Here is a 24,671-nt window from a genome sequence, read left to right on the forward strand (position 1 = left end):
GTTTTAGGAATGCCAGCAGAATGTGAAATCCAGTATACCTGCCTTGAAATGCCAGAGTCAATTAAATACGACAGGGCCCAGTCGCCTATATCCCCGGAGCAGTTGCAGTAGCAGTGAACTCTCTCTATCAAGTGCTTGCAGTGAATATTCCAGTGGCTCCTCCTACACTTGGAATGATGGAAAGACGTGCAGTAAAAGGGTAAAGCAAATTGATTTGTTTCATTTATTAACCCAATTCATCTGAAACAAGATTCATAGATTCAAGGGCTGGAAGAGACCTCGAGAGGTCATCGAGTCCAGTTCCCTGACCTCATGGCAGGACCAAATACTGTCTAGACCATCCCTGATAGACATTTATCTAACCTACTCTTAAATATCTCCAGAGGTGGAGATTCCACAACCTCCCTAGGCAGTTTATTCCAGTGTTTAACCACCCTGACAGTTAGGAACTTTTTCCTAATGTCCAACCTAAACCTCCTTTGCTGCAGTTTAAGCCCATTGCTTCTTCTTCTATCCTTAGAGGCTAAGATGAACGAGTTTTCTCCCTCCTCCTTATGACACCCTTTTAGATACCTGAAAACTGCTATCATGTCCCCTCTCAGTCTTTTCTTTTCCAAGCTAAACAAATCCAATTCTTTCAGCCATCCTTCATAGGTCATGTTCTCTAGACCTTTAATCATTCTTGTTGCTCTTCTCTGGACCCTCTCCAATTTCTCCACATCTTTTTTGAAATGCGGTGCCCAGAACTGGACACAATATTCCAGTTGAGGCCTAACCAGCGCAGAGTAGGAATGACTTCTCGTGTCTTGCTCACAACGCACCTGTTAATGCATCCCAGAATCACGTTTGCTTTTTTTGCAACAGCATCACACTGTTAACTCATATTTAGCCTGTGGTCCACTGTAACCCCTAGATCCCTTTCTGCCGTACTCCTTCCTAGACAGTATCTTCCCATTCTGTATGTTTGGAACTGATTGTTCCTTCCTAAGTGGAGCACTTTCCATTTGTCTTTATTAAACTTCATCCTGTTTATCTCAGACCATTTCTCCAATTTGTCCAAATAATTTTGAATTATGACCCTATCCTCCAAAGCAGTTGCAATCCCTCCCAGTTTGGTATCATCTGCAAACTTAATAAGCGTACTTTCTATGCCAATATCTAAGTCATTGATGAAGATATTGAACAGAGCCGGTCCCAAAACAGACCCCTGCGGAACCCCACTTGTTATACCTTTCCAGCAGGATTGGGAACCATTAATAACTACTCTCTGAGTACGATTATCCAGCCTGTTATGCACCCACCTTATAGTAGCCCCATCTAAATTGTATTTGCCTAGTTTATCGATAAGAATATCATGCGAGACCGTATCAAATGCCTTACTAAAGTTTAGGTATACCACATCCACAGCTTCTCCCTTATTCACAAGACTCGTTATCCTATCAAAGAAAGCTATCAGATTGGTTTGACATGATTTGTTCTTTACAAATCCATGCTGGCTATTCCCTATCACCTTACCACCTTCCAAGTGTTTGCAGATGATTTCCTTAATTACTTGCTCCATTATCTTCCCTGGCACAGAAGTTAAACTAACTGGTCTGTAGTTTCCTGGGTTGTTTTTATTTCCCTTTTTATAGATGGGCACTATATTTGCCCTTTTCCAGTCTTCTGGAATCTCTCCCATCTCCCATGATTTTCCAAAGATAATAGCTAGAGGCTCAGATACCTCCTCTATTAGCTCTTTGAGTATTCTAGGATGCATTTCATCAGGCCCTGATGACTTGCAGGCATCTAACTTTTCTAAGTGATTTTTAACTTGTTCTTTTTTTATTTTATCTTCCAAACCTACCCCCTTCCCATTAGCATTCACTATGTTAGGCATTCCTTCAGACTTCTCGGTGAAGACCGAAACAAAGAAGTCATTGAGCATCTCTGCCATTTCCAAGTTTCCTGTTACTGTTTCTCCCTCCTCACTGAGCAGTGGGCCTACCCTGTCCTTGGTCTTCCTCTTGCTTCTAATGGATTGATAAAAAGTCTTCTTGTTTCCCTTTATTCCTGTAGCTAGTTTGAGCTCATTTTGTGCCTTTGCCTTTCTAATCTTGCCTCTGCATTCCTGTGTTGTTTGCCTATATTCATCCTTTGTACAGTAATTTGTCCTAGTTTCCATTTTTTATATGACTCCTTTTTATTTTTTAGATCATGCAGGATCTCGTGGTTAAGCCAAGCTGGTCTTTTGCCACATTTTCTATCTTTCCTACTCAGCAGAATGGAGCGGTCGGAAATTTCTGAACTATTTGCCTTTCTTCTTCTTCTCCCCCCATCCCTTTAAATTATTATCAAACTTGTTAGAGTTTGGTGGGGGCAAATGTGAGGATGTGAGAGGAGCTGTCCGAACAAACTTCAGGCCTCCTTAACTCTTTAAGCTATCTGGCACAAGGGCCTACAGCACGGGTGGACAAACTTTTTGGTCCGAGGGCCACATCTGGGTGGGGAAATGTCATGCAGGGCCGGGGCAGGGGGTTGGGGTGTGGGAGGGAGTGCGCAGTGTGGGAGGGGGTGCGGTTTGCAGAAAGGGGCTCAGGGCAAGGGGTTGGGGCAGAGGAGGGGGCCAGAGTGTATGAGGGGGCTCAGGGAAGGGGGTTGGGGTGAAGGAGGGGTGTGGAGTGCAGGAGGGGGCTCAGGGCAGGGGTACAGGGAGGGGTGCGGAGTGTGGGAGGGGGCTCAGGGCAGGGAGTTGGGGTCCAGGAGGGGTGCAGCAGGGTATTGGGGTGCAGGCAGGGGGCTCAGGGCAGGGATTTGGGGTGCAGGATGCAGGAGGGGTGCGGGGTCCAGGGTGGCAGCGGCGGGGTGGCAGCGGCACGCACTGGTGCCAAGGCAGGCTCTCTGCCTGCCTGCCCTGGCCCCGCACCGCGCTGCACCGAGCCGCTCCCATAGTTTGCCCACCCCTGTCCTACAGAGTACAACATGCAAAAACAGTCTATGCATTTACACACGAGGCCAAGTTGTGCTACACTGGCTTCATTTGGGTTCCTGCATTTAATCAAGGGTAGAATTTGGTATATTTAGCAGCTTTAAAAAAAAAATGTTGTTATGGTTTAGGAGGCAAGAAACATATGAACTGAAAGTGTTTGCTTCCACAATGCATAGGAAAAAAATAGATCAGAAAGGAGGTCTCGTGCTCTAATGGCCTTAAATAGAAGAACTGGAGAGATTTCAGCTTGAATCATATAGGGAAGCTTAGCCCCTTGACCCTAATTGTTGAGTTACCTCAATGCAAAGTGCTAATGCATGATGAATTAGCACACAACACTGGGAGCATCACCATCACCAGTGCCAAAGGGTTAAGCAAGTTGAGCTCATATTGTTTTTAATCATTTTCTATTCTCCCTGTCTCTGCATTAACTGAGCATATTGAATGGTAGGCTTCTCTGAACAGCAACTTCTTGGCAGTTTTGGAATTTCTCCGGGTTTCTTGTCAGAAAGAAAGTTTCATTTAGTTTCCTTTTCTAAGCATGCTAACTTCAAAGTAGGCTTTTTGAGAGGGGCTAGACTAGGGAGGTAAAGGGGTGAAGGATTTGGGAAATGGAAACTTTCAGCTCTTAGGTTCAGATATAACTAGGGCCCTACCAAATTCACAGCCATGAAAAACGCAGCACGGACAATGAAATCTAGTCTCTCCCCCCATGAAATCTGGTCTTTTGTGTGCTTTTACCCTATATTATACAGATTTCATGGGGGGAGACCAGCATTTCTCAAATTGGGGGTCCTGACCCAAAAGAGAGTTGTGCGGGGGTGGGGCGGTCACAGTATTGCCACCCTTACTTCTGCGCTGCCTTTAGAGCTCTCCCGGAGAGGTGTGGACATTGGCCAGGTGCCCAGCCAGCAGCAGTGCAGAAGTAAGTACCATACCATGCCACCCTTACTTCTGTGCTGCTGCCTTCACAGCTGGGTGGCCAGAGAGTGGCAGCTGCTGACCAAGGGCCAGGAGTGAAAGTAACTTAAATGACTTACTGATATGCAGGGAGGCAGGGGTCCTGGGACAGGTGGGGGGGGCCTCTGGGCCCCCTGAGAGGCGGGGGCTCGGGTGGAAGGGGTAGGGCTGGGGCCAAAATCCCCCAGCCAGCCCTTCAGCGCTGCCCCGCCCCCACTGCCTGGGACTTCAGCGTTGATTTAAAGGTCCCGGGGCTCCAGCTGCAGGTACGGTGGTGGCAGTGGCAGCCAGAAGCCCCAAGCCCTTTAAATCGCTGCCAGGGCCCCAGGGTAGCAGTGGCATTGGCTGGGAGCCCTGGGGCTCCGGCAGAAATTTAAAAGGCCCCACTCCAGCCACAGAAATTTTCCCAATGTTGTTTTAGAAATGTGGCTTTGGCCATCTCCTAAAGGGAGCCCAGTCTATGCAGTCAGAAGGGTTGGAAATTTCTGTAATATTTAAGGTAAAGATACATTTGCTATAATTTAGTAAAGTACCACAGTCACACTCTGTCTCACTGTTAGAAAATTGCCTTTTCTTTTCTAGCTATGCCCATGTCTAGCTCTTCTTTTCAAATCACATTTTGCTCAATTTGCATTTTTGTTTGCTGTTCATACTCAAGCGTTTTCTGTTGTATAGTGCTTCCTACCTTTTCAAATAGGTAAATTGAAAAAGGCAAAAAGAGAGGCGCTTTCCATGTAGAAAATGATTGGAGACTTTATGGGAGCTCAGGGGTTTCTTTCAGTAATAGACACCAAACTCTCTGGTTAATAAAAATAACATCTCTTCCTCTTTCTGGGTTGCTATACTTATTTTTGGTTGTTAGCATATCAAACCAAACAATAAACATAAGACCTACTACAGACTTCTATCTCAAGTACAAGCATCAGTTATAAGAAAAGACCCATAAATGGTCCATAGTGCAGAAGAATCACCTTTCCTAGCTGTCTTCTGGGCTGCTTGGTTGGTCTCTAAGCTGCCTGAGTCACATCCAGGCAAGAGCAGCTGCTAATACTGTTCTTAACTGCAGGATACAAACCCCACTTGCCAAACAACCCCACTTCTTCACTAACTAATAATAACAATAGTAGCAAACCCCTATCTTAGGTACTTATAGGGCCTCATTACCTCACAGAGGTAGAAGTAGGGTTTGTGAGGTTTCCTCCCAGGGCCCAGCATGTCATAATGGTCTGGAGTTCATGTAAATATGCAGTATTTACTATATATTCTGTGTAGTCTTCCCTTATTTTTTTTCCTCATATGTGAAATGGTAGATCGCCTGACCATAAGTTTGCATGCATGAGTGCAGCCCCTTCACTATCCTCTGTTCTCACTTTTTATTCACTCACCTCATTGATTCCCATTTCCTCTTTCCCCTAAATTCAAGCCAACTATCCTCATTCTCTCCCTCTGCTTTCCCAATCTCTCTCTCATTCAGACATTCCCTTTCTCTTTCACACTCAAATTTCTTCTGCTCTCTTTCTGTCTTACCCCTCTCATCCACATTCTCTCTCTTACACACACCAATCACCCTCCCCATTTCACACTACTATGAAATACTGTGTTAAGAGAGAATATTGGCATCAATTCCAAAGATAGCAGTTTGTCTAGATGAGACTTAATACCAAATGCAATTTATAACCAATTAAATAAAAGGTGTTACTTTTTTTCCTTACCAGCATATTCTTATTTTTTAACAGTCATCTATAAGCTGGGATAAAAGAATAAGCATCGGTTCTTCACTCCCGAGCAACCTCTCTAGTCCTACAGACGATCTACCTCCAACTCGTATCAAGGAAAACCACATTTTGGAAGGGCTGAAGAAGTTACAGAAACGAAAAATGTTATTTGAACCATCTTCAGTAATATCAAAATGGGGTTACAAAGATTGCATGGACTCCAATGAAGGAATATATTCCCCTGGAATTAAATGTGGCAGCCATGAAGAACAAACTCATTGTAAGCCAATGGAAATAGGGAGTGTTTGCATCGAGCACAACAAAACTTTCACTTATGATTCAGATTCACATGATGATGCAGATGATGAATCTTCATCTTTAGTGTTGCTGCATGAAGTACCAAGCAAAGGTTGCAGGCTCTATTGTAATAAATTAACCCACAGTATTTCTGACAGTCTATTTGGTTGGGAGCCTAATGGGAAACATTTACCAGAAAAAGGTTCATATTTTAATTCAAGGGAAAGACCTGAAAAACTAACTAGTTTTGTCAATGATTTTCAGTCAGAGGTAAAATCATGCACAAATGTTAAGCTGCCTGTACTACAGCTAGATCAAAGCGCTGCTAATCTAGGTTGGAAGGACCTTAATTTACAGTTTTCAGATACTGATGACAATGAAGTCATGGATGAATTACATATAGAAAGCAGTGATGAAAAAAGTCCATCGGAGTTGTTATTAACTCCCTTTACTGATAAGCATACAAAGAGCTCTGACTTGCTTGCAGGGATGGAGAATTCTCAGTTTGTATCTACTGACGGAGGGGAAAAACAAGTATCCACTCAGTCAGATATTGGGCCAAAGACATGTAATTTCATTAAACAACAAAAGGTCATAAAAAAGACTTCTTCTGAAGAATGCACTACTGTAATATTTGATGCTGAGGATGGCGAGCCTATTGAATTCAGTTCACATCAAACTGGAGTAGTCACTGTGACTAGAAATGAAATTTCCATCAAGCGACCACAAAGTGGGCCCAATGCAGAATACACTGAATTTATACCTCAGGGAATAACTAATTCGCAGACAGGAACTAATGCTAGAAACTACACTGTTTTAGAAACACCTGAAGATGAAATCGAGAAAAGGACTCTTCAGAATAATGTAGGGAATGAAAATACAATTGTCCCCAGGACATGCAGTGAATCTTTACACTTTGGAAGAGCATTGTTGCAAAATACTGTACAACAAAAGCTAGTGAAGCCAGTGTACAATGTATCATATAAGGCCAATTCCATCTCCACTGTTCATGCAGGTATCAATCAAAAACAAAACTTGACTAAAATACCCAGCAGAAGTAAGTTTTCACCACAGAAAATTAAGATGACAGATAGTGAGGAGTCCGCTGCAGCCTTATCATCTGGCCCAACAACCCTAGAAAAATCACCAGCTTTGCTGCCTATGAAACTGTCAAGATTCAAAAAGGCACAAAGTCCAACTCATAATCTGGATTTGAAAATAGACATAGAGATTCCAAAGCACCCTGCCCATCTTCCTCAAAATTCTAAAATTCCAGACAGAAGTGATTGGATAAAGAATCCAAAGAGTCAAGTTCCAGAATCGCCATTATTGCCTCGGCACCTTATAGAACCCAGTGACTATGGAGAGCCCCCAACCAGAGATATTCATTGTGATTTAGCAATTGTAGAAACCCGATCCCCATCACCCCCCGCTCCTCCGGGCCGATCAACTTCACTATTGATTAAACCAAATTATGAACATTCTCCACCTTTATCCATAAAGCCAGGCACAACTGTTCCCAATGAAACAGCAAAAAATATTCTTAAATTGTCACCCTTAAAAAGAACTGCAAACCCTATTGCTTTTCATAATCAATCTAATCGTGAAATGCTAACAAAAAATACACCTCTCATGGCCAAAATTGAATTAGTTCACCTTGAAGAGAATGGAGAAATGAGCACACAAAACATGCTTCAGCAGTCCCACAGCTCCCCTGGAACCTCTAAAGGGCCTTCCAAAGTTTTCACAAAAAGAGCTTGCCCAAAACCCTCTAATCAGTCAGTATTCTGCAGCAATCAGGAGCTTTCTAACCCAGGATTACGGACAGCTAAGACCTTCTCTCTAGCTTGTGTGTCACTGGAAACGGTTTCCTCACAAAGCACATATTCAGGCAAAAAAGGACTATCCAATGGCAGTGGAGTGCCTCAGCCACAAAAGATGCCAAACAGTCTGCCCACATCTCCACAATGTCAAACAGCAAATAGTAGCGAGCCTCTTCTATCTCATGTTAACCGTTCCTCATTGCCACTATCGTTTCATGGCAGTGACACAACAAATGCTGTCCAAATCTCTCATGAGAAAGGACTGAAAACCCGCCTCCCTGTAGGACTGAAACTACTTGTAAAATCTCCCCAACTCCTCAGGAAGAGTTCTACTGTACCAGGGAAACAAGAAAAAGACAGTATAAATGCAGCTTCCAAAAGCAATGTGAGTTCATGTAAGTACAAGCAGGATGAATCCATGTGTCTAACCACCATGGAAACAATGGGTACGGAATTAAGAGTCACTAAGGCCAATACTGAAATAAAAGATCAATTTTCCATGGGACTTACTATTGATACAGCATCACCTCACTCACCTGAAAACTGCAGCATGATGGTAGACAGAAGAGATGGATTAGAAAACAAATTAGTTAAGAGATCTGTTTCTTCTAGTAACAAAACATACTTAAAACCGGCTCTGGGAATGAATGGAGCAAAAGCCCGTAGTCAAAGTTTCAGCATTCATACAGGGGAAAAGCCAGCTACCCCTGTGACAGACGGGCTCGGAAAAGTACGGACTCAGATTATTACTAACACTTCTGAAAGAGGAAATTCTTTAACAAGGCAGAACTCTACCATGGAAGGATTCCAAATCAAGGCCATTCCTGGGTTAGCAATGGCATCAGAGACCCTTTCAGATACTTCAAAAGTTCCAGAAAAATTCTATTCTAGACAAGGTTCTGATGGAAGCATAAGTAGTTCCAATAGTCAGCATGGTAGCCCAAGCAGACTACCATTCAGAACATCTCCAAAAGTGGACTTGTTTCACAACATTTCAAAATGTGAGGAAAACAAATCACCTTCTCAGAAAGATACACCAAATATATTTGTCCATAATGAAAAAAGCAGTGAGAATTCTAAACAGCATCCACTAAACACAAAAAGTATCATGCAAGCAGAATTGGAGTTGGAGTCATCACCTACTATTCCAACAGAACAAATTTCATCATTTCAAAACTTGGATGGAATACAATATCCTCGTAAACTTGAAGCAAGCAAGTCACAAAGACAAGAAACCTCTTTAAAGATACCAGAAAACTCTGAGGTTACCAGTGCTTTGAGTTCATCTGTTGTACAACCTACAATAGAAGAAAAAGTCATGTTGTGTATCCAGGAAAATGTGCAGAAGGGTCAAGGGCAAAACAAGTCTCCCACCACCGAGATGAAACAAAAGACTGGGCCCTCTATAGCTAGCTGGTTTGGTTTTCGTAAGAGTAAACTCCCAGCCCTGAATGGTAGAAAAACTGATGTTCCTAAAACAAAGGTAGAAAAGAAAGAAGCAAAAGGTTCAGGTTTTGGAAATAAGCAGGCAAAGTCAGAGAAAAAAAAAGATAAAAAGAAAACTGACCAACACTGTGAAGCAGAAAATGAATTTAATAAGAAAACTGAAAATGGTGACATTTTAGATGATGTTTTGAAAGGCAAAAAGAATACAAAAGCTTCACAAGACATCCCTGGCCAGATTAGGTGTTATCAAAAGAGTGGTTCCTCCACCATCACATATTCAGCAAAAGACAGTTTTATGAAAGAACTTTTAAACAGGTAATTACTTTATGAAACAATTTGGGATGTGCATTTTTTTTCCTCTGCAGCTATATGTGCATCCTCAATGTTAAACAGAATGCAAGAATGTTTCTTCTAGACTAGGAATGCATAGTGTAACCCACACACCTGCTGGGTGTGGTGTTCTCCCCCATGCAGTGGCCCTGAGACCACATAGAGAGAGAGATTATTAGTTTGGTCTACAGCCTTTCAGCTCATGCGGTACAAACTCATGCACTAAACTCCAGAGGCTGCAGGTTCAATCCCGCCTGCGACGATTGGGGTCTGTCGGTGTTACAATAGCAGCATTTGTTTTGTACATATCAAGATTTTAATCTCTGGGGGAAAATGTTAGCAATAAAATGATAATCTGGTTCATGTTAGTTTGTTAACCAAACCAATGGTCTTTGAAATTAAAGAATGGTAAATTTGATCAAAGATTATAGGAATTCAAACTATACCAGAAACTAGGCATGTAGGCATATAGTTTGAAACAGAGGAAAATTATGTACATGTTTTTTTATTTCTCCCATTCTCAGTGATTGTAACCAGCAAATGTGTATTTGGTAACTAGCCAGAATTAATTACATTTACAGCTACCATAACCTTAAGCCACAAAGACACTCAACAATCTTTGTACAGTGATTCCCAGTTTGCCCCACAGCAATTCCAAATATAAAATAAATCATTGTATGTGAAAGACTAAATTGATACACTACCTGAAATTGCAAGTGACAGATTTGATCAAGACTAGTTAGAAACATTTATCACTCAAAGGTCTAGAGACAGAAAGATACAGAGAGGTTACTTTAAACATTAAAGGGATGGGAAAAGTAGAGCGCTTGAAGAAGGGCAATGTAATTTATCAGAGGAATCACTTTCTACCTGCAGAGTTGATAAGAAAGCAGCTCAGCAGACAGAAAGTGGATCAAATAATGTTTCCTACAGGAGTGTGTCAAAGGGCAGCTCCCAGGGCTCCTCTCTTCCCAGCAACTCTATCAGCACTCAAGGAAGCCACAAGAAAAACAGCAAAACAAAAGCTGATATGGAAATGCAGCATGAGACACTGGTAAGTTCTTTAGTGCACAAAAACATTATTTCCCTTTTATTAATTTCTGGATGTGCTTTGTTCCTTATTGTCAGTACAGGCAAAAAATACAATAATTGTTTATATATAGTAGAAAGAATTTTGTAACTAGAGAACTATGAATTAATGTCAAATCTGACAGTTTGATTATGGGCCAGATTGTACGACTCTTCATGAAGATCATACTGCTTTTACCAGCAACTCAATTTCTGTAAATATATTTGCAACAATGATGCCATAATCACAGTGCAGCACAATGAAATAAGGGGACCATTTTCTTTTCTTTTTTACTTTCCCCTGAAAATTACACACTTGCGTCAAACATTCTTCTGATATGATCGAAACCATTAAAAAGTAAAAAGTGTAAAACAATAGGGGAAAAAGGCAAAGTACTGAATCACATTTAGGGATGTTTGTCACTATCAAACACACAAGTGAGAATTGGATACTTGACTTTCCATGGGAATTAAGCCCCTTAGCTACCCTTTGTACCTTTGAAAATATCCCCCTTGAAATGAATTTTGTGCTTCTCTACAGTTTTAACTGGATCTGATACTTTCATTTATCCAGAGAGCAGAAGCGTTACAATTCCTAAAGAAAATTGTTTTAAGCACTGTCAGCTCTTGGGCCCTGATTGTGCAAAGGTTATGCATGTATTTGCTTAGCTTTACACATTGTGAGTAGTGCTTGCTGTGCATCAAATGAATAAAGCTAAGAATGTGTAAATCTTTGCAGAATTGTGACCTAAGATCTTACTCTAAAGATACCCCTAATTGTGAAGTTTTTAATAATTAATCTTAGAATTTAGCTGAGAGTGATTTCTCCTTTAAAGTGGGCTTCTCCCGTGATGTTATAAAGTTTCAAATACCGGTGGCATACAGATATTTTAACTCTAACTGCATTTAATTTTGTATCATAAAAACTTTCTTCACTCTTCATAGTTGTGATAACCATATTATTTTCCCTTCTTGCAAAATAATTTGAATGTTTGTACCAACTGTGTTCAGTGTACAGCATTAATTTAAGCATATCATTTTTGTTCTGACAAAATGGGTTATTAAAATACAGCACATGCTACCATTTCGTATGAGAACATTTGAAATATGAAGTAATTAAATATTTCTCTGGGTCATATTTGAAGGGTAAAGCAAGTTTCAAAAAGCTTCATAAGGGGAATTGGAAAACCTCTTAGTTTACTATTGATGTTAGAGGGCTTAAGGTTATAGTATCACAGACACACTTTCAAGTCCAGGCAAATGTGTGTTTTTATTTTCATGCAAATAATGTCTGTACTAAAAGGATATACAAGGTCATTTTTAAAAACTCTCTCAGAAAGCATTGGCAGAATGAATGCTTTGGAAAACTTTTTGCTCCTGGCTTCTGTGGTATCATCTCTTCTTTGAAAATGTAGATGTCCCCTGCATTATAAAACCACAAATTATAAGCATATCTAAGGCTGCCCTTGTAATGTCACTGAAAGGAAAGAGAGAGAATGAAAGTCTGGAAATGTGCAATATGCAGGAAATTCAATCCAACTGATCTAGAACTTTGATAGCAAAGCGGAGCCCCTTATCAGAGCCACTCAATTTAACTATGCCCCATTTAATATGGTCCTGACAGCTTAGGGTATATCGTCACTGTACAGAAGTACAAAAAGCTCTGAACCATTGCTTCTACAATTTCTTTTTTGCTTTCTTATTATTTTCTAATGCTGCAATAATTTGCTATGCTTTTTGTCTCTCATTTTGTAAAGTATTTCTAAATGTAACAATAACAGTCATTTAGGACTTTAAATATATCTTCAAGAAACACACTTCATTTTATCAGTGAAGTACAAAGATTGTCCTTAATATACATAAATAATGGAGAAATGCTAATTATCCTATTTAGCTTCTAAGGACAAATTAGTCATGGTGAAAAGGCATTACCTATTTTATACCATACATCCCTTTGTTAAGCTGGAAATCAAAGTATTGTAACTATATCGTTTTTGAAGATTCAAGTTGCTTCAGTTGTGAATTCCTTATTATGAATTTTGTTGAGTTTAATTCCTAAATGAAATAACTAGTGCCAACATGTTGAGAGGACATTTAGAATAAAGAGAATGAAAAGACATACTTTGTGCTCTTAAATCTAATTTTTGAAAGAAATATGCTGTTAAATAGGATTTATAAATTAAGAGGAATTTCAGCTTGTCCTCCAAACTCATATTAGAGAAACAACTGAAACTCTTTAAATTCAGAGTTCATGCATTTTATTTCTAGCTCTTTTCATTATTCTTTGGTGTCTGCTTTCTTTGAAGAAGATTGCAAAGGATTCTGTTTAGAGAGATATCTATGATTGAAAACACTAGCATGTGGTAGCATAGACCATTGTGTATTTTTTATAAAAAGGAAAAATAAATGCTTTTTGAGAAAACAGCATAAATCTTTTAAAAAACCTTAAACTAAGAGGATTATTCTTCTCTTAACAATGTAAAGTACATTCAGTAATGAGGGTCAACACTGAAACTGACACTTGTACTTCAAATCTCATATCATATGTACCGCTTTTTAAAAACCTGACAATAACATGAGACTCTTTTAAACATTAACATTCTAGAAAGTATTTTTTCAAGTGTTTTTTCTTATACTTCATAGAATTAAATCTTTTCTCTTTCCAAGTGCTAATTAAAGGCACGGGGGCCTATTATGCCATCCTTTATGCAGCACTTATCCCTGATTTTTGTGCAACTTATACTAGAGAGCACCATTACTTGGCTCTCATTAACAGCAAGCTTGGGTATACACCTTTGGGAGGGATACACAGCCACCAAATGCGTTATGATTAAGTTAATCAAAAAAGGTTCCTTTTGGACCAAATGCTGCTCACTCACACATGTAGTCCCATAGGCACAAAACAGTAACACCCCAAATGTTCTCTTCTGACATAGGCCTCAACTTGTTCAGACCATTGGCCATTACTTCAGGTGAGATGCAACAGCTTTGAATGGCACTGCCAGCATATTTTGGCTGCAAGACCTCTGTAAGTGGTCTATGGTGGCTCATTCCACAGGAAAAGTGATCATGAAGTGACATACAGTCAGCCTAGGGGTAAATAATACCATACCCTCCCTTCTGCTGGCATAGTATGGAAATGGGGGCATGGTCAGGATAATTCTACGCTAGTCCTGAGCTAAGTTTTCATCAGCTATGAGACTACTGTAACACAATGTGGGGGGAGAAGTAGACAGAGTAGCACCAGAATCAGGGCCATTCAAGTGAGAAATTTGAGCCACCTTTGCATACAGCTCCCTGAATTGCACTCTGGGCATTTTGGAATAACAAAGGACATAGACTTCTATCATGAAGTTTAATAAAATTAGCAGGACACATACAATCTGTCATGACCTATGGGTCTTGAACCCAGCTTGTTGACAAGGACCTACTTGGGACCCATGAAAATCAGCCACGGTGTCAGGCTCTGCCCCTGAGGTCCAATTGTTGGAGCCCCAGGGTGGCTGATTGATCCACTGGCCCCACTTAAGCCAGTAGCAGGAACCGGAAGCTGTTGAAACAGCTGTGCTCCACTCCTGTCCCCTCTCTGCTCCTCTGCTCCTTTATTTCCTGCCATCCAAGTTGTGGGTCCAGACCTCCAGTTTGTTTCCTGCCTCTGACCTCCTGGTATTCTGACCCAGCCTGATCCTGGTTCCTGATTTGTGGTACTGATCTCCAGTTTGTCTTCTGCTTCTCATCTCCTAATATCCTGCCCTAGCTTACTTCTGTGTCATGACTGTGGAATCTGGCTCAGACTACTGGGTCAGGCTGCCTATGTCCTGGCTGTGACACAATCCCTAAATGGCCCAGAGGTTACAACTGGAGTATTCCATGTACTATGGCCTGGTCTTGTAGTAGTTGTTCATGCAAAACTGCCATTGCTTTTTGTAAGAGTTCAACCAATGTATAATCTGTAACTAGATACTCTGCCTTGAATAAGGCTGTATCACCTCAGGAGCAGAGCATGGATCCAGTTATGACTCTGAGGGCTTGTCTATACTTACCGCGCTGGTTCGGCGGCAGGCAATCGAACTTCTGGGTTCGATTTATCGCGTCTAGTCTGGACGCGATAAATCGAACTCAGAAGTGCTCCCCGTCGACTCCGGTAATCCTGCTCGCCGCAAGGAGTACGCGGAGTCGACGGGGGAGCCTGCCTGCCGCGTCTGGACGGCGGTAAGTTCGAACTAAGGTATGTCGACTTCAGCTACGTTATTCACGTAGCTGAAGTTGCGTACCTTAGTTCGATTTGGGGGTTTAGTGTAGACCAAGCCAGAGTCACAGTTCCTCATCTACTCCTCCCTTGCTCTGAGCCTGAGCCAGATTCCACAGTCATACTCTGCCCATGTCCTGGCTGTGACCATGCACATATTCTTCTCTTATTCCACATGCCCTGAAGAGTTCTGTTCCCCAAGAAAAAAGTTCTTATAAAATCTTTCCACTTAAAAGAATATGTGACTTTTGCAAATTTATAGAGCCAAATCCTTGACTTACTAATGCTAGTTATGAGAAGTCAATGGAATAACCTGTGTGAGTAAGACAAGCAGAATCTGGCCTATGATACATTTTTAAAAAAATTAATTGGTTTGCAAATAATAATAAATCCTAAGATTTTAGATTGGGAAGCATATTTAATACTTCTTTGAATGTATATAAAGTACAATAGATCTTGGAAGTGGCTTAGGGCAATGGAGGGCAGTTAACAAGTATTAATAAGAGCACCAAGGAGTGAAAGAGTGAATTTTTCTTCAGGGCTTGTTCTCTTTCAGGACAGCCTTAGCAAGTATTTTCCTTTCTGTTTGACTTATACATATTGGCATGCTGTAAGAAAAAACATACGTCCTTGGATCTGAATTATAGCCACACGTGGTGCACATTGAAGAGGTTTTTCTCTGTACATGTAAGAAGCAAGCTGACAAAATGCATTCTAGGAAGAAGCTTAACTATTTGTGCACCCGTTTTTGGGAATAGGAGAGAAGAAAAAGTGTGAATTATGCAGTCCTCTCAAGCATCACCTAGAAAATCCATGAGGCTAGAATCACACATTTTAACTACAGTGCAATAGAAAAGATCAGTATAGGGATCTTGGTGCATGATTCATTTTTTAAAATTATGATTGGCTTTCTAGCTAGCCTTTTAACAGGTGGAAAAGAAGACACCAGAGTTAAATGATTGCAAACCGAGTGAGGAGATACCATGTCACACATTAAGTTCACCTCATATTTTCCTTAGCATAAAGAATGACACATGATATTCCTGGAGAGAAACAAATACGGGGTCATGAAACCTGAGTGTATTTCTGTATTCTTATTAAAAGGGATTGTAGCAGAAGTAATTTCCTCTTGAGGAATTACATCTCCCCAAGTCTTAATTTTTCTTGACAGCCGCATATCATGGCTTTTATTAGAGGATTTAGAATCAAAGCTGTTATCTTTAGACCTCTTTCATGGAATGAGACATACTATATATTCCTACTTTTAATACTTGAGCAGCTAAACATTTCTGAAAGGATATTAGGATAATTAAGGTAAATAATCAACTAAAACAATAAAACAAAAGTGCTATGGCTTCACACCATTTTTGGTCTATGCAACCAAAAGCAGACACGTGAAGGATGTTTTGTTTACTTTGATTTTTGTTGTATTATGTGCAGACTAAATTGGTCACAGAAAGCCAGCAGGAAGATGAAGAGGACACCATCACAAGCACTACATGTCAGAGTCACGTAATAGGTACAAAACTATATTTTATATAGGTATTAATGATGCTTTTTTTCCTGGTAAAACAATGTTTAATCGCAGTAGCTAACCTAGCAACTAAATTGTCCTTTTTAAAAAAGGACTTTCTTTGCATTCGTTTGCCAGTCCAGCGGTACAGATACTGACACCAATTGCGGAGCAAGGTGCTATTCGATGAGTAAGGGTGTTGCAACCTGGCCCAGAGGTTACAACTGGAGTATTCCATGTACTATGGCCTGGTCTTGTAGTAGTTGTTCATGCAAAACTGCCATTGCTTTTTGTAAGAGTTCAACCAATGTATAATCTGTAACTAGATACTCTGCCTTGAATAAGGCTGTATCACCTCAGGAGCAGAGCATGGATCCAGTTCTGACTCAGTCACATCTACTCCTCTACTCATTTACTCCTCCCTTGCTCTGGTAGAGAAAATTACTTCACCTCTTTCTGTGGAGCAGCTCACTCCCATCTCAGCACCCAGCTATCTCCAGTAGGTAGAAGTAGCAAATCCATGGCTCCCCACTCTGCACTTCTTTGCTTCCTCCCTAGCCATTTGCTCACAGCAGGGATTATCAGATGAGTAGACCCTGCTCTTCTTACCACAGCCAGAGTAGCAGAGTCATAATCTGTGCGGCGGAGTAAGAGCTGTGACAATCTAGCACAGACTGAGTGCCAGATACAGCCCCTATTTAAGCAAGGGTAACTAAAAGGTTTAAATAAATAAGAAAAGAATTACCTCCACTATGTGTTCTTCAGTGGACTAGTACAATTCCTCCTGCTTGCTATTTGATTAGCATGTGCTACTTTTTAATTAGAAATACACAGTCAACATTTCTTAAACTATTTGTTCCCATAAGCTCTGATGCAATAAGTGACATCCCCTTTCACAAGGCCATATTTTGTCCAAGAGCCATTATGTCCGCTTTATGTGGGACAGGAGGATTCTGCAATGGCCATTTCAACTCCCTGTGCTGCCGGAGACCACAGCATAGGGTAGAATCTGACTTAGTCTTTCCAGGGTACTGTTAGGGATTATGCCAGGAAGAAGCACTTTTCAAGTTGGCCTGTCAAGCTGTCTTGCAGTGTCTCAAGAGCATGAGGACCAGCCTCAAGGCAGACTGTGAAGAAGCAGGGCACAAACCCCAATTCGTCTGTGAGTTCTATAGTTAGATTTCACCAACCAAGGATCATGTGCAGACTCCCCAAGCACTACAACAGCCTTAACATGCAGTCACAGACAGTCCCCTGGGGCACTCCAATCAATCTTGTCACCTAGGCAAGCCTGCCTTTGTGATAGATGGCCCCTTACACCAAAAATCACAACAATATTCAAGTTAATCCCAGTCCCAAAGGACTAATCACTTACTGCAGGTTAATTGCACTTGAGATCTCACACCAAAGACAATGCTTGTATCCAATCCTGTAATAAACTATCTAAAAACTGATTAACTAGGAAAAGGAAATAAGAACATTATTTACAAGGTTAAAGCAGGTAAACATATAGACACAAAAATGAGTTCCAGTCTTAACTTTCAAAACGTAATAGAAGCTTCTATAATAAGCAGGCGCTATATGTCCTTTAGGGCTAACCCAGGCCAACCACTGGGGAGCTTTTGCTTATGCTTAGTAATCCTTGCCTCTCAGAGGGGGAGTGGGGGAGATAGCTCAGTGGTTTGAGCATTGGCCTGCTAAACCCAGGGTTGTGAGTTCAATCCTTGAGGGGGCCACTTAGGGATCTGGGGCAAAATCAGTACTTGGTCCTGCTAGTGAAGGCAGGAGGCTGGACTCAATGACCTTTCAAGGTCCCTTCCAGTTCTAGGAGATGGGATATCTCCATTAATATAAATTTAGAATCCAAGCAGCATAAAAGATACAGTTTCTCCTTCTTAGGGCTTTTTATTCCTTCCCCTGTTCTGCTTCAAGTTGCAAGTTCAGCTGCTGGAAGGAATTCAGTTGCACATCTCCTCTTCGTGGGGGCGGAGGGGGAAGCAATCAATAAAGTCTTTTGTCCTCTGATGTTCTACAATGATTTGTCTGGTGTTGGTGGACCTTCTTTGGTTGGGCAGGAGATAACACCTCCTGTGGCAAACTCATATTTCACACTTGCCTAATACTTCTTTCCTGTGGGGTGATTTACAGTTACAGACCAAACACTTAAATATTACTTTATAACATGAGACACTGTAAGTGAGATTAATTCATGCAGCAATTGACAAGCATTTCATGAACTCTGAACACTAAACACATTTGTATAACTTAGGGTTACCATATGTCCGGATTTTCCCGGACATGTCCGGCTTTTGGGGGTTCAAATCCCCGTCCGGGGGGAAATCCCCAAAAGCCGGGCATGTCCGGGAAAATCAGGAGGGAGGGAGGGCTCGGCGGGGCCTCTTTGGCCGGGGCCGGTGCCGGGCCGGTCCGGGGTCGCGGGGCCGGGGCCGCGGGCCGGTCCGGGGTAGCGGGGGGGTGCGCCGGGCCGCGGGCCGGTCCGGGGTAGCGGGGGGGTGCGCCGGGCCGCGGGCCAATCCGGGGTAGCGGGGGGGGGGGTGCGCCGGGCCGCGGGGCCGCAGGCCGGGCCGGGGTAGCGGGGGGGAGGTGCGCCGGGCCGCGGGGCCGCGGGCCGGGCCGGGGTAGCGGGGGGGGAGGTGCGCCGGGCCATGGAGCCGGTCCGGGGTAGCGGGGGGGGAGGTGCGCCGGGCCATGGAGCCGGCCCGGGGTAGCGGGGGGGAGGTGCGCCGGGCCGCGGAGCCGGTCCGGGGTAGCGGGGGGGAGGTGCGCCGGGCCGCGGAGCCGGTCCGGGGTAGCGGGGGGGGTGCGCCGGGCCGGGGTAGCGGGGGTGCGCCGGGCCGCGGGGCCGGGAGCCAGTCCGGGATAGCTGGGGGCTGCTCTGGGCCGCCGGGGGCCGGCAGTGCTGGGCGGGCCGGGGCCGGCACCCCAGGGCCCGAGCCGACCCAGGCTGGCGCCGCCGGGGGCCAGCCTGGGCCGCGCCTCCTCCCCCCCACATCCCCGTTACCTGCTTCAGGCTTCCCGCGAATCAAATGTTCGCGGGAAGCAGGGGAGGGGGCGGAGACTTTGGGGAGGGGGCGGAGTTGGGGCGGGGGCATGGGCGGGACGGGGGGCGGGGCCGGGGCCCCGTGGAGTGTCCTCCATTTGGAGGCACAAAATATGGTAACCCTATATAACTCTAATACTTGTTGTCACAACACTAACACACAGGTGAGCCAGATTGGTTCCAGTTATGTATTAGTCAGTATTCAGCTGACACCTAGGGGCCTTGGCATGAGCTGGCACCTGGTCCGCCAGTGTTACAACTCCCATTCCCCACAAGGTTTATAGCCTGAGGGGAGACAAAGTCATCAGATCATGCCATGCTGTAACACTAATTCTAAATTATGTCTGTCTTCTCTACAGTTGTGCTGGGGTGGGCAGAAGGGGCTCTTTAAACTTTCACCTCTGTAATTCATGCCTGCAGGGCCAGCCATAACTTGGCCCTGATTGTAACAGTCACAGTTTGACCCTGTGACTAATACTTAAGAGACGCCCAGGCTCCCTGGTGCAGGTGTAGATTACAACCATTAATGGCTGAGGACCCATTGGTTGTGGTTTCTTTTAAAATGTTTTGTTTTATCATCACTATGGTAAGTGGATTCTAATGATAATTCATGCTGCTAGGTTTTGGAGATTAAATATTGTGACTCTCGACTTGTTTGCAAGGCTATGAGCTTGGTGGTTACTAAACAAAATTCTAATAACTCTTGAGATCAAACTTTAATCAACTATATTTTGCCCATTGGCAGGAACAGATGAAGACAACCTGGGGTCTTAAGCACACCACAACCTGTCCCCTATGACTTCACCCATCAGGCCCCAGCTCCCTCTGCTCGGTGGTTCTCATCTCCCACTCCTCCATGGAGTGATAGCGTCGGGGAGGGAGGGGGAAGCTCCTTTCCACAAAAGGCTGGCAGCAGTGGTCCCTCAGCATCCTAGAAGAGGCAGGTGTGGCAGCAGGGGGCACCCCTATGTTTACCTCAGCCACAGGTTGCCCTAGTTATATTCCCTTTTATCTCTTATATGTATTGGCTGGGCCTGCTGCTCAACCTCCTGCCATATGCACAACTCTCTGCTAAGGTGGTGTTGGTGGAGCTCCCAGAGAAGTGAGTTAACACCTTATTGAGATGCAAGGGGATGTTCACACCTGTATGCTATTTTTTCAGCCTACCTGCAGACTTCAGCAGATGTCCTTGCATCAGTTACATTAGGGTCACATTTTCAAGCTTTTTCTCACAACTATGTGAGCTAGAAATCTGTTTCTATTTGTTAATGAAAGGTGATCATGCATTCATCAGGTGACTCCAGGGCCTAGGTGTGGGCCTATAGTGCCTCTGCCTTGGCTAGTCCCCAGTCTTGGACATTCATCTGTGGGAATCCTATAAAGTAGGCTTTATCTCTTTCTGCGTGTTTTATTATATTACTATAAGGTGGGTGCACTACAGGTTGAACGATTGTATTCAAAGTATAGTTATGAATGGTTCACTGTCAAACTGGGAGGGCATATCTACTGGGGTGTGCAGGGGGTCTGTCTTGGGTCCAGTATTATTCAGTGACTTGCATAATCAAGTAGAGGGTTGAAATTTCCAGATGACTCCAAGCTGGGTGGGGTTCCATGCACTGTGGAGAACAAAATTAGAATTCAAAATGAGCTTGAAAAATTACAGATTTGGTCTGAAATCAATACAATAAAATTCAATAAAGACAAGTGTAAACTACTACACTCTGGGAAGGAAAAATCAAATGCACAACTACAAAATGGGGAATAATTGGCTAGACAGTAGGACTGCTGAAAAGGCTCTGGGAGGTTATAGTGAATCACAAATTGATTATGCGTCAACAGTGTGATGCAGTTGTGAAAAAAGGCTGTTGTCATTCTTGGTTGTATTAACAGGAGCATCATATGTAAGACGAAGGGAAAGTGTAGGACCCTTACTGAATGGGGGAGGCAATCTAGCGACAGATGATGTGGAAAAAGCTGAAGTACTGAATGCTTTTTTTTGCCTCGGTCTTCACAGACAAGGTCAGCTTCCAGACTGCTGCACTGGGAAACCCAGTTTGGGGAGGAGGTGAGCAGCCCTCAATGGTGAAAGAACAGGTTAAGGACTATTTAGAAAAGCTGGACATGCACAAGTCCATGGGTCCAGATCTAATGCATCCAAGGGTGCTGAGGGAGTTGGCTGATGTGATTGCAGAGCCATTGGGCACTATCTTTGAAAATTTGTGGCGATCAGGGGAGGTCCCAGACGATTGGAAAAAGGCAAATATAGTGCCCATATTTTAAAAAGGGAAGAAAGAGAAGCCAGGGAACTACAGACTGGTGAGCCTCACTTCAGTCCCTGGCAAAATCATGGAGAAGGTCCTCAAGGAATCCATTTTGAAGCACTTGGAGGAGAGGAAGGTCATCAGGAACAGTCAGCATGGATTCACCAAGGGCAAGTCATTCCTGACCAACCTGATTGCCTTCTATGATGTGATAACTGGCACTGTGGATATGGGGAAAGTGGTGGATGTGATCTATCTTGACTTTAGCAAAGCTTTTGATATGGTCTCCCACAGTATTCTTGCCAGCAAGTTACAAAAGTATGGATTGGATGAATGGACTATAAGGTGGATAGAAAGCTGGCTAGATAGTCGGGCTCAATGGGTAGTGATCAACAGCTCTATGTGTAGTTGGCAGCCAGTATCAAATGGAGTGCCCCAGAGGTCGGTCTTGGGGCCAGTTTTGTCAACATTTTTATTAATGATCTGGATGATGGGATTAATTGCACCCTCAGCAAGTTCGCAGATGACACTAAGCTGTGGGGAGCGGTAGATACGCTGGAAGGTAGGGATAGGGTCCAGAGTGACCTAGACAAATTGGAGGATTGGTCCAAAAAAAAATCTAATGAGTCCTGCACTTAGGAAGGAAGGATCCCATGCACCACTACAGGCTGGAGACTGACTGGCTATACAGCAGTTCTGCAGAAAAGGACCTGGGGATTACAGTGGACGAGATGCTGGTTATGAGTCAACAGTGTGCCCTCATTGCCAAGAAGGCCAATGGCATATTGGGCTGTATTAGTAGTAGCATTGCCAGCAGATCGAGGGAAGTGATTATTCCCCTCTATTCAGCACTGGTGAGGCCCCACCTGGAGTATTGCATCCAGTTTTGGTCCCCCCACTACAGAAGGGATGTGAACAAATTGGAGGGAGTCCAGCGGAGAGCAACGAAAATGATTAGGGGGTTGGGGTACATGACTTATGAGGAGAGGCTGAGGGAACTGGGGTTATTTAGTCTGCAGAAGAGAAGAGTGAGGGGGGATTTGATAGAAGCCTTCAACTACTTGAAGGGGGTTTCCAAAGAGAACAGAGCTCGGCTCTTCTCAGTGGTGGCAGATGACAGAACAAGAAGCAATGGTCTCAAGTTGCAGTGGAGGAGGTTCAATATTAGGAAAAACTATTTCACTAGGAGGGTGTTGAAGCACTGGCATGGGTTACCTAGGGAGGTGGTGGAATCTCCATCCTTAAAGGTTTTTAAGGCCCAGCTTGACAAACCCCTGGCTGGGATGAGTTAGTGGGTGTTGGTCCTGCTTTGAGCAGGGGGTTGGACTAGATGACTTCCTGAGGTCTCTTCCAAACCTAATCTTCTATTATTCTAAGACCTGGAGGTAATTGTCCTGCTCTACTTGGCACTGGTGAGGCTTTAGCTGGAGTACTGTGTCCAGTTCTAGGTGCCAAACTTTAGAAAGCATATGGACAAATTGAGAATCTCAGAGGGAAGCAACAAACATGATAAAGGGTTTTAAAAGCCTTGCTTCTGAGGAAAGGTTAAAAAAACTAGTCATGTTTAGTCTTAAGAAAAGACTGACCTACAGTTCTCAAATGGTTCATGGGAGTGCCCACGCTCCAACCCTCCACCTGTAAGTCTGCTGACAACTGCTTACCTGTGACCCATGGAGCCTCCAGTGTGAGGCTTTGCCCCCTAAGATCAAATTGGCAGAGTACCAGAGCCTGCTGGCTATACATAAGCCACCAGCAGGAACAGGAAACTGTCCAAACAACGGGGATGCACCCTGCTCTGGACTGTGTGCCTTGTACTTCCTGTGCCTGTCCTCCCCTACCCCAGCTAGATTTCCTGGCATCCCAACCTGGCAAGACTCCAAGCACCTGACTCAGAGTGTTGATCTCGTTTGTCTCCTGCTTCTGACCTCTCAGTATCCCAACCCAGCCAACTCTTGACTCCTGTCTAACGACTGCAGACCCTGGCTCTGACTGCTAAGTCTGGCTGCCCACAACCTGGCTGTGACCGCTTGTTTGGACCATAGTAATCCTGCAGGACTGAGCCTGATGTGAGAAGGATGGACCCAGCAACACTACTGTGGCCACCAGAAACATCGAACTCACACAAATGAGCCCTCTGCCTCCAGGTGGATAGTCAAGTCCTGCAGGCCCAAGTTGTGCAGCTGACCTTGGACAATCAATGGCTGTAGGAGCAAGTAAGGCAAATCATAGCTGAGAACACCGTGCTGTGAAGATCGCCTGCAGTGTCTTGCCCTGAACATGGACCTGGAATACCCTTGCCTGAATGGTTCAACGGGAATCACCAGTGGTTCTGGGGTTTCATGAGCCAAAGCTGCCTTCTGTTTCTGATGTGTCCCCAAACCTATGTGTTCTGGTGTGGTTGCCCCACACCAGGAAGAGGACGGGTTAAAGCAGGCCAGAGGGAGCCTGAGCAGAACCCTCTAATTAGAGGAGGGCTCACTAAGCGAGCCAATTGGGAGGTGGCTTGTTGCAGTGGCCAATCAGGGCCAGCAGGGGCCATATATAAAGGACTGCTCAGCAGAGCAGAGGGCAGTCTCTCCCTGGCCTGCTAGGGAGAAGGACTGGCTGCTTAGGAGCACCAGGGCTAGAGAAGTGCTGGACCGGGTAGCAGAGCAGAAGGAGCTTCTGGCTGACTGCTGCCAGACTGAGGCCCTGGAGGAAGGGCAGACTAGACTGGTGACTGCAGTAGGCCACTGAGGCGAGTGACTGGACCCTTGACCTACATATTCTCAAGACCCATGATTTCCTTAATGCAGTTAGCCACCAGGACCTGCTTGAGGTCATCCACTCTGCCTCTGTCTATGGAATTCCACCCAACAAGCTGGCCATTATCAACTGAGAACCACATGACACCCGGGAGGGAATTGTGTTTATGAGGGACCCCATCTATGTTTCCTCAAGGATCAGCAAGAGTGGCAGTTCTTCAACTGTGCCATAATTC

The 24,671-nt window shown here is 43.8% G+C and overlaps 1 protein-coding gene across 1 annotated transcript in view; it reads left to right on the plus strand.

Moving 5' to 3' along the window:
- NCKAP5 (NCK associated protein 5) overlaps positions 1 to 24,671 on the plus strand; it is a 474,734-nt gene that overhangs the window by 381,603 nt on the left and 68,460 nt on the right. Inside the window, exons 11-14 of the mRNA XM_054043941.1 lie at positions 8 to 199; positions 5,665 to 9,524; positions 10,416 to 10,593; positions 16,297 to 16,375. Coding sequence (XP_053899916.1) covers positions 8 to 199; positions 5,665 to 9,524; positions 10,416 to 10,593; positions 16,297 to 16,375 — 4,309 coding nt within the window. The remainder of the gene's footprint in view (positions 1 to 7; positions 200 to 5,664; positions 9,525 to 10,415; positions 10,594 to 16,296; positions 16,376 to 24,671) is intronic.

The sequence above is a fragment of the Malaclemys terrapin genome, chromosome 11 (assembly GCF_027887155.1).
Source record: "Malaclemys terrapin pileata isolate rMalTer1 chromosome 11, rMalTer1.hap1, whole genome shotgun sequence".
Taxonomy (NCBI): Eukaryota; Metazoa; Chordata; order Testudines; family Emydidae; genus Malaclemys; species Malaclemys terrapin.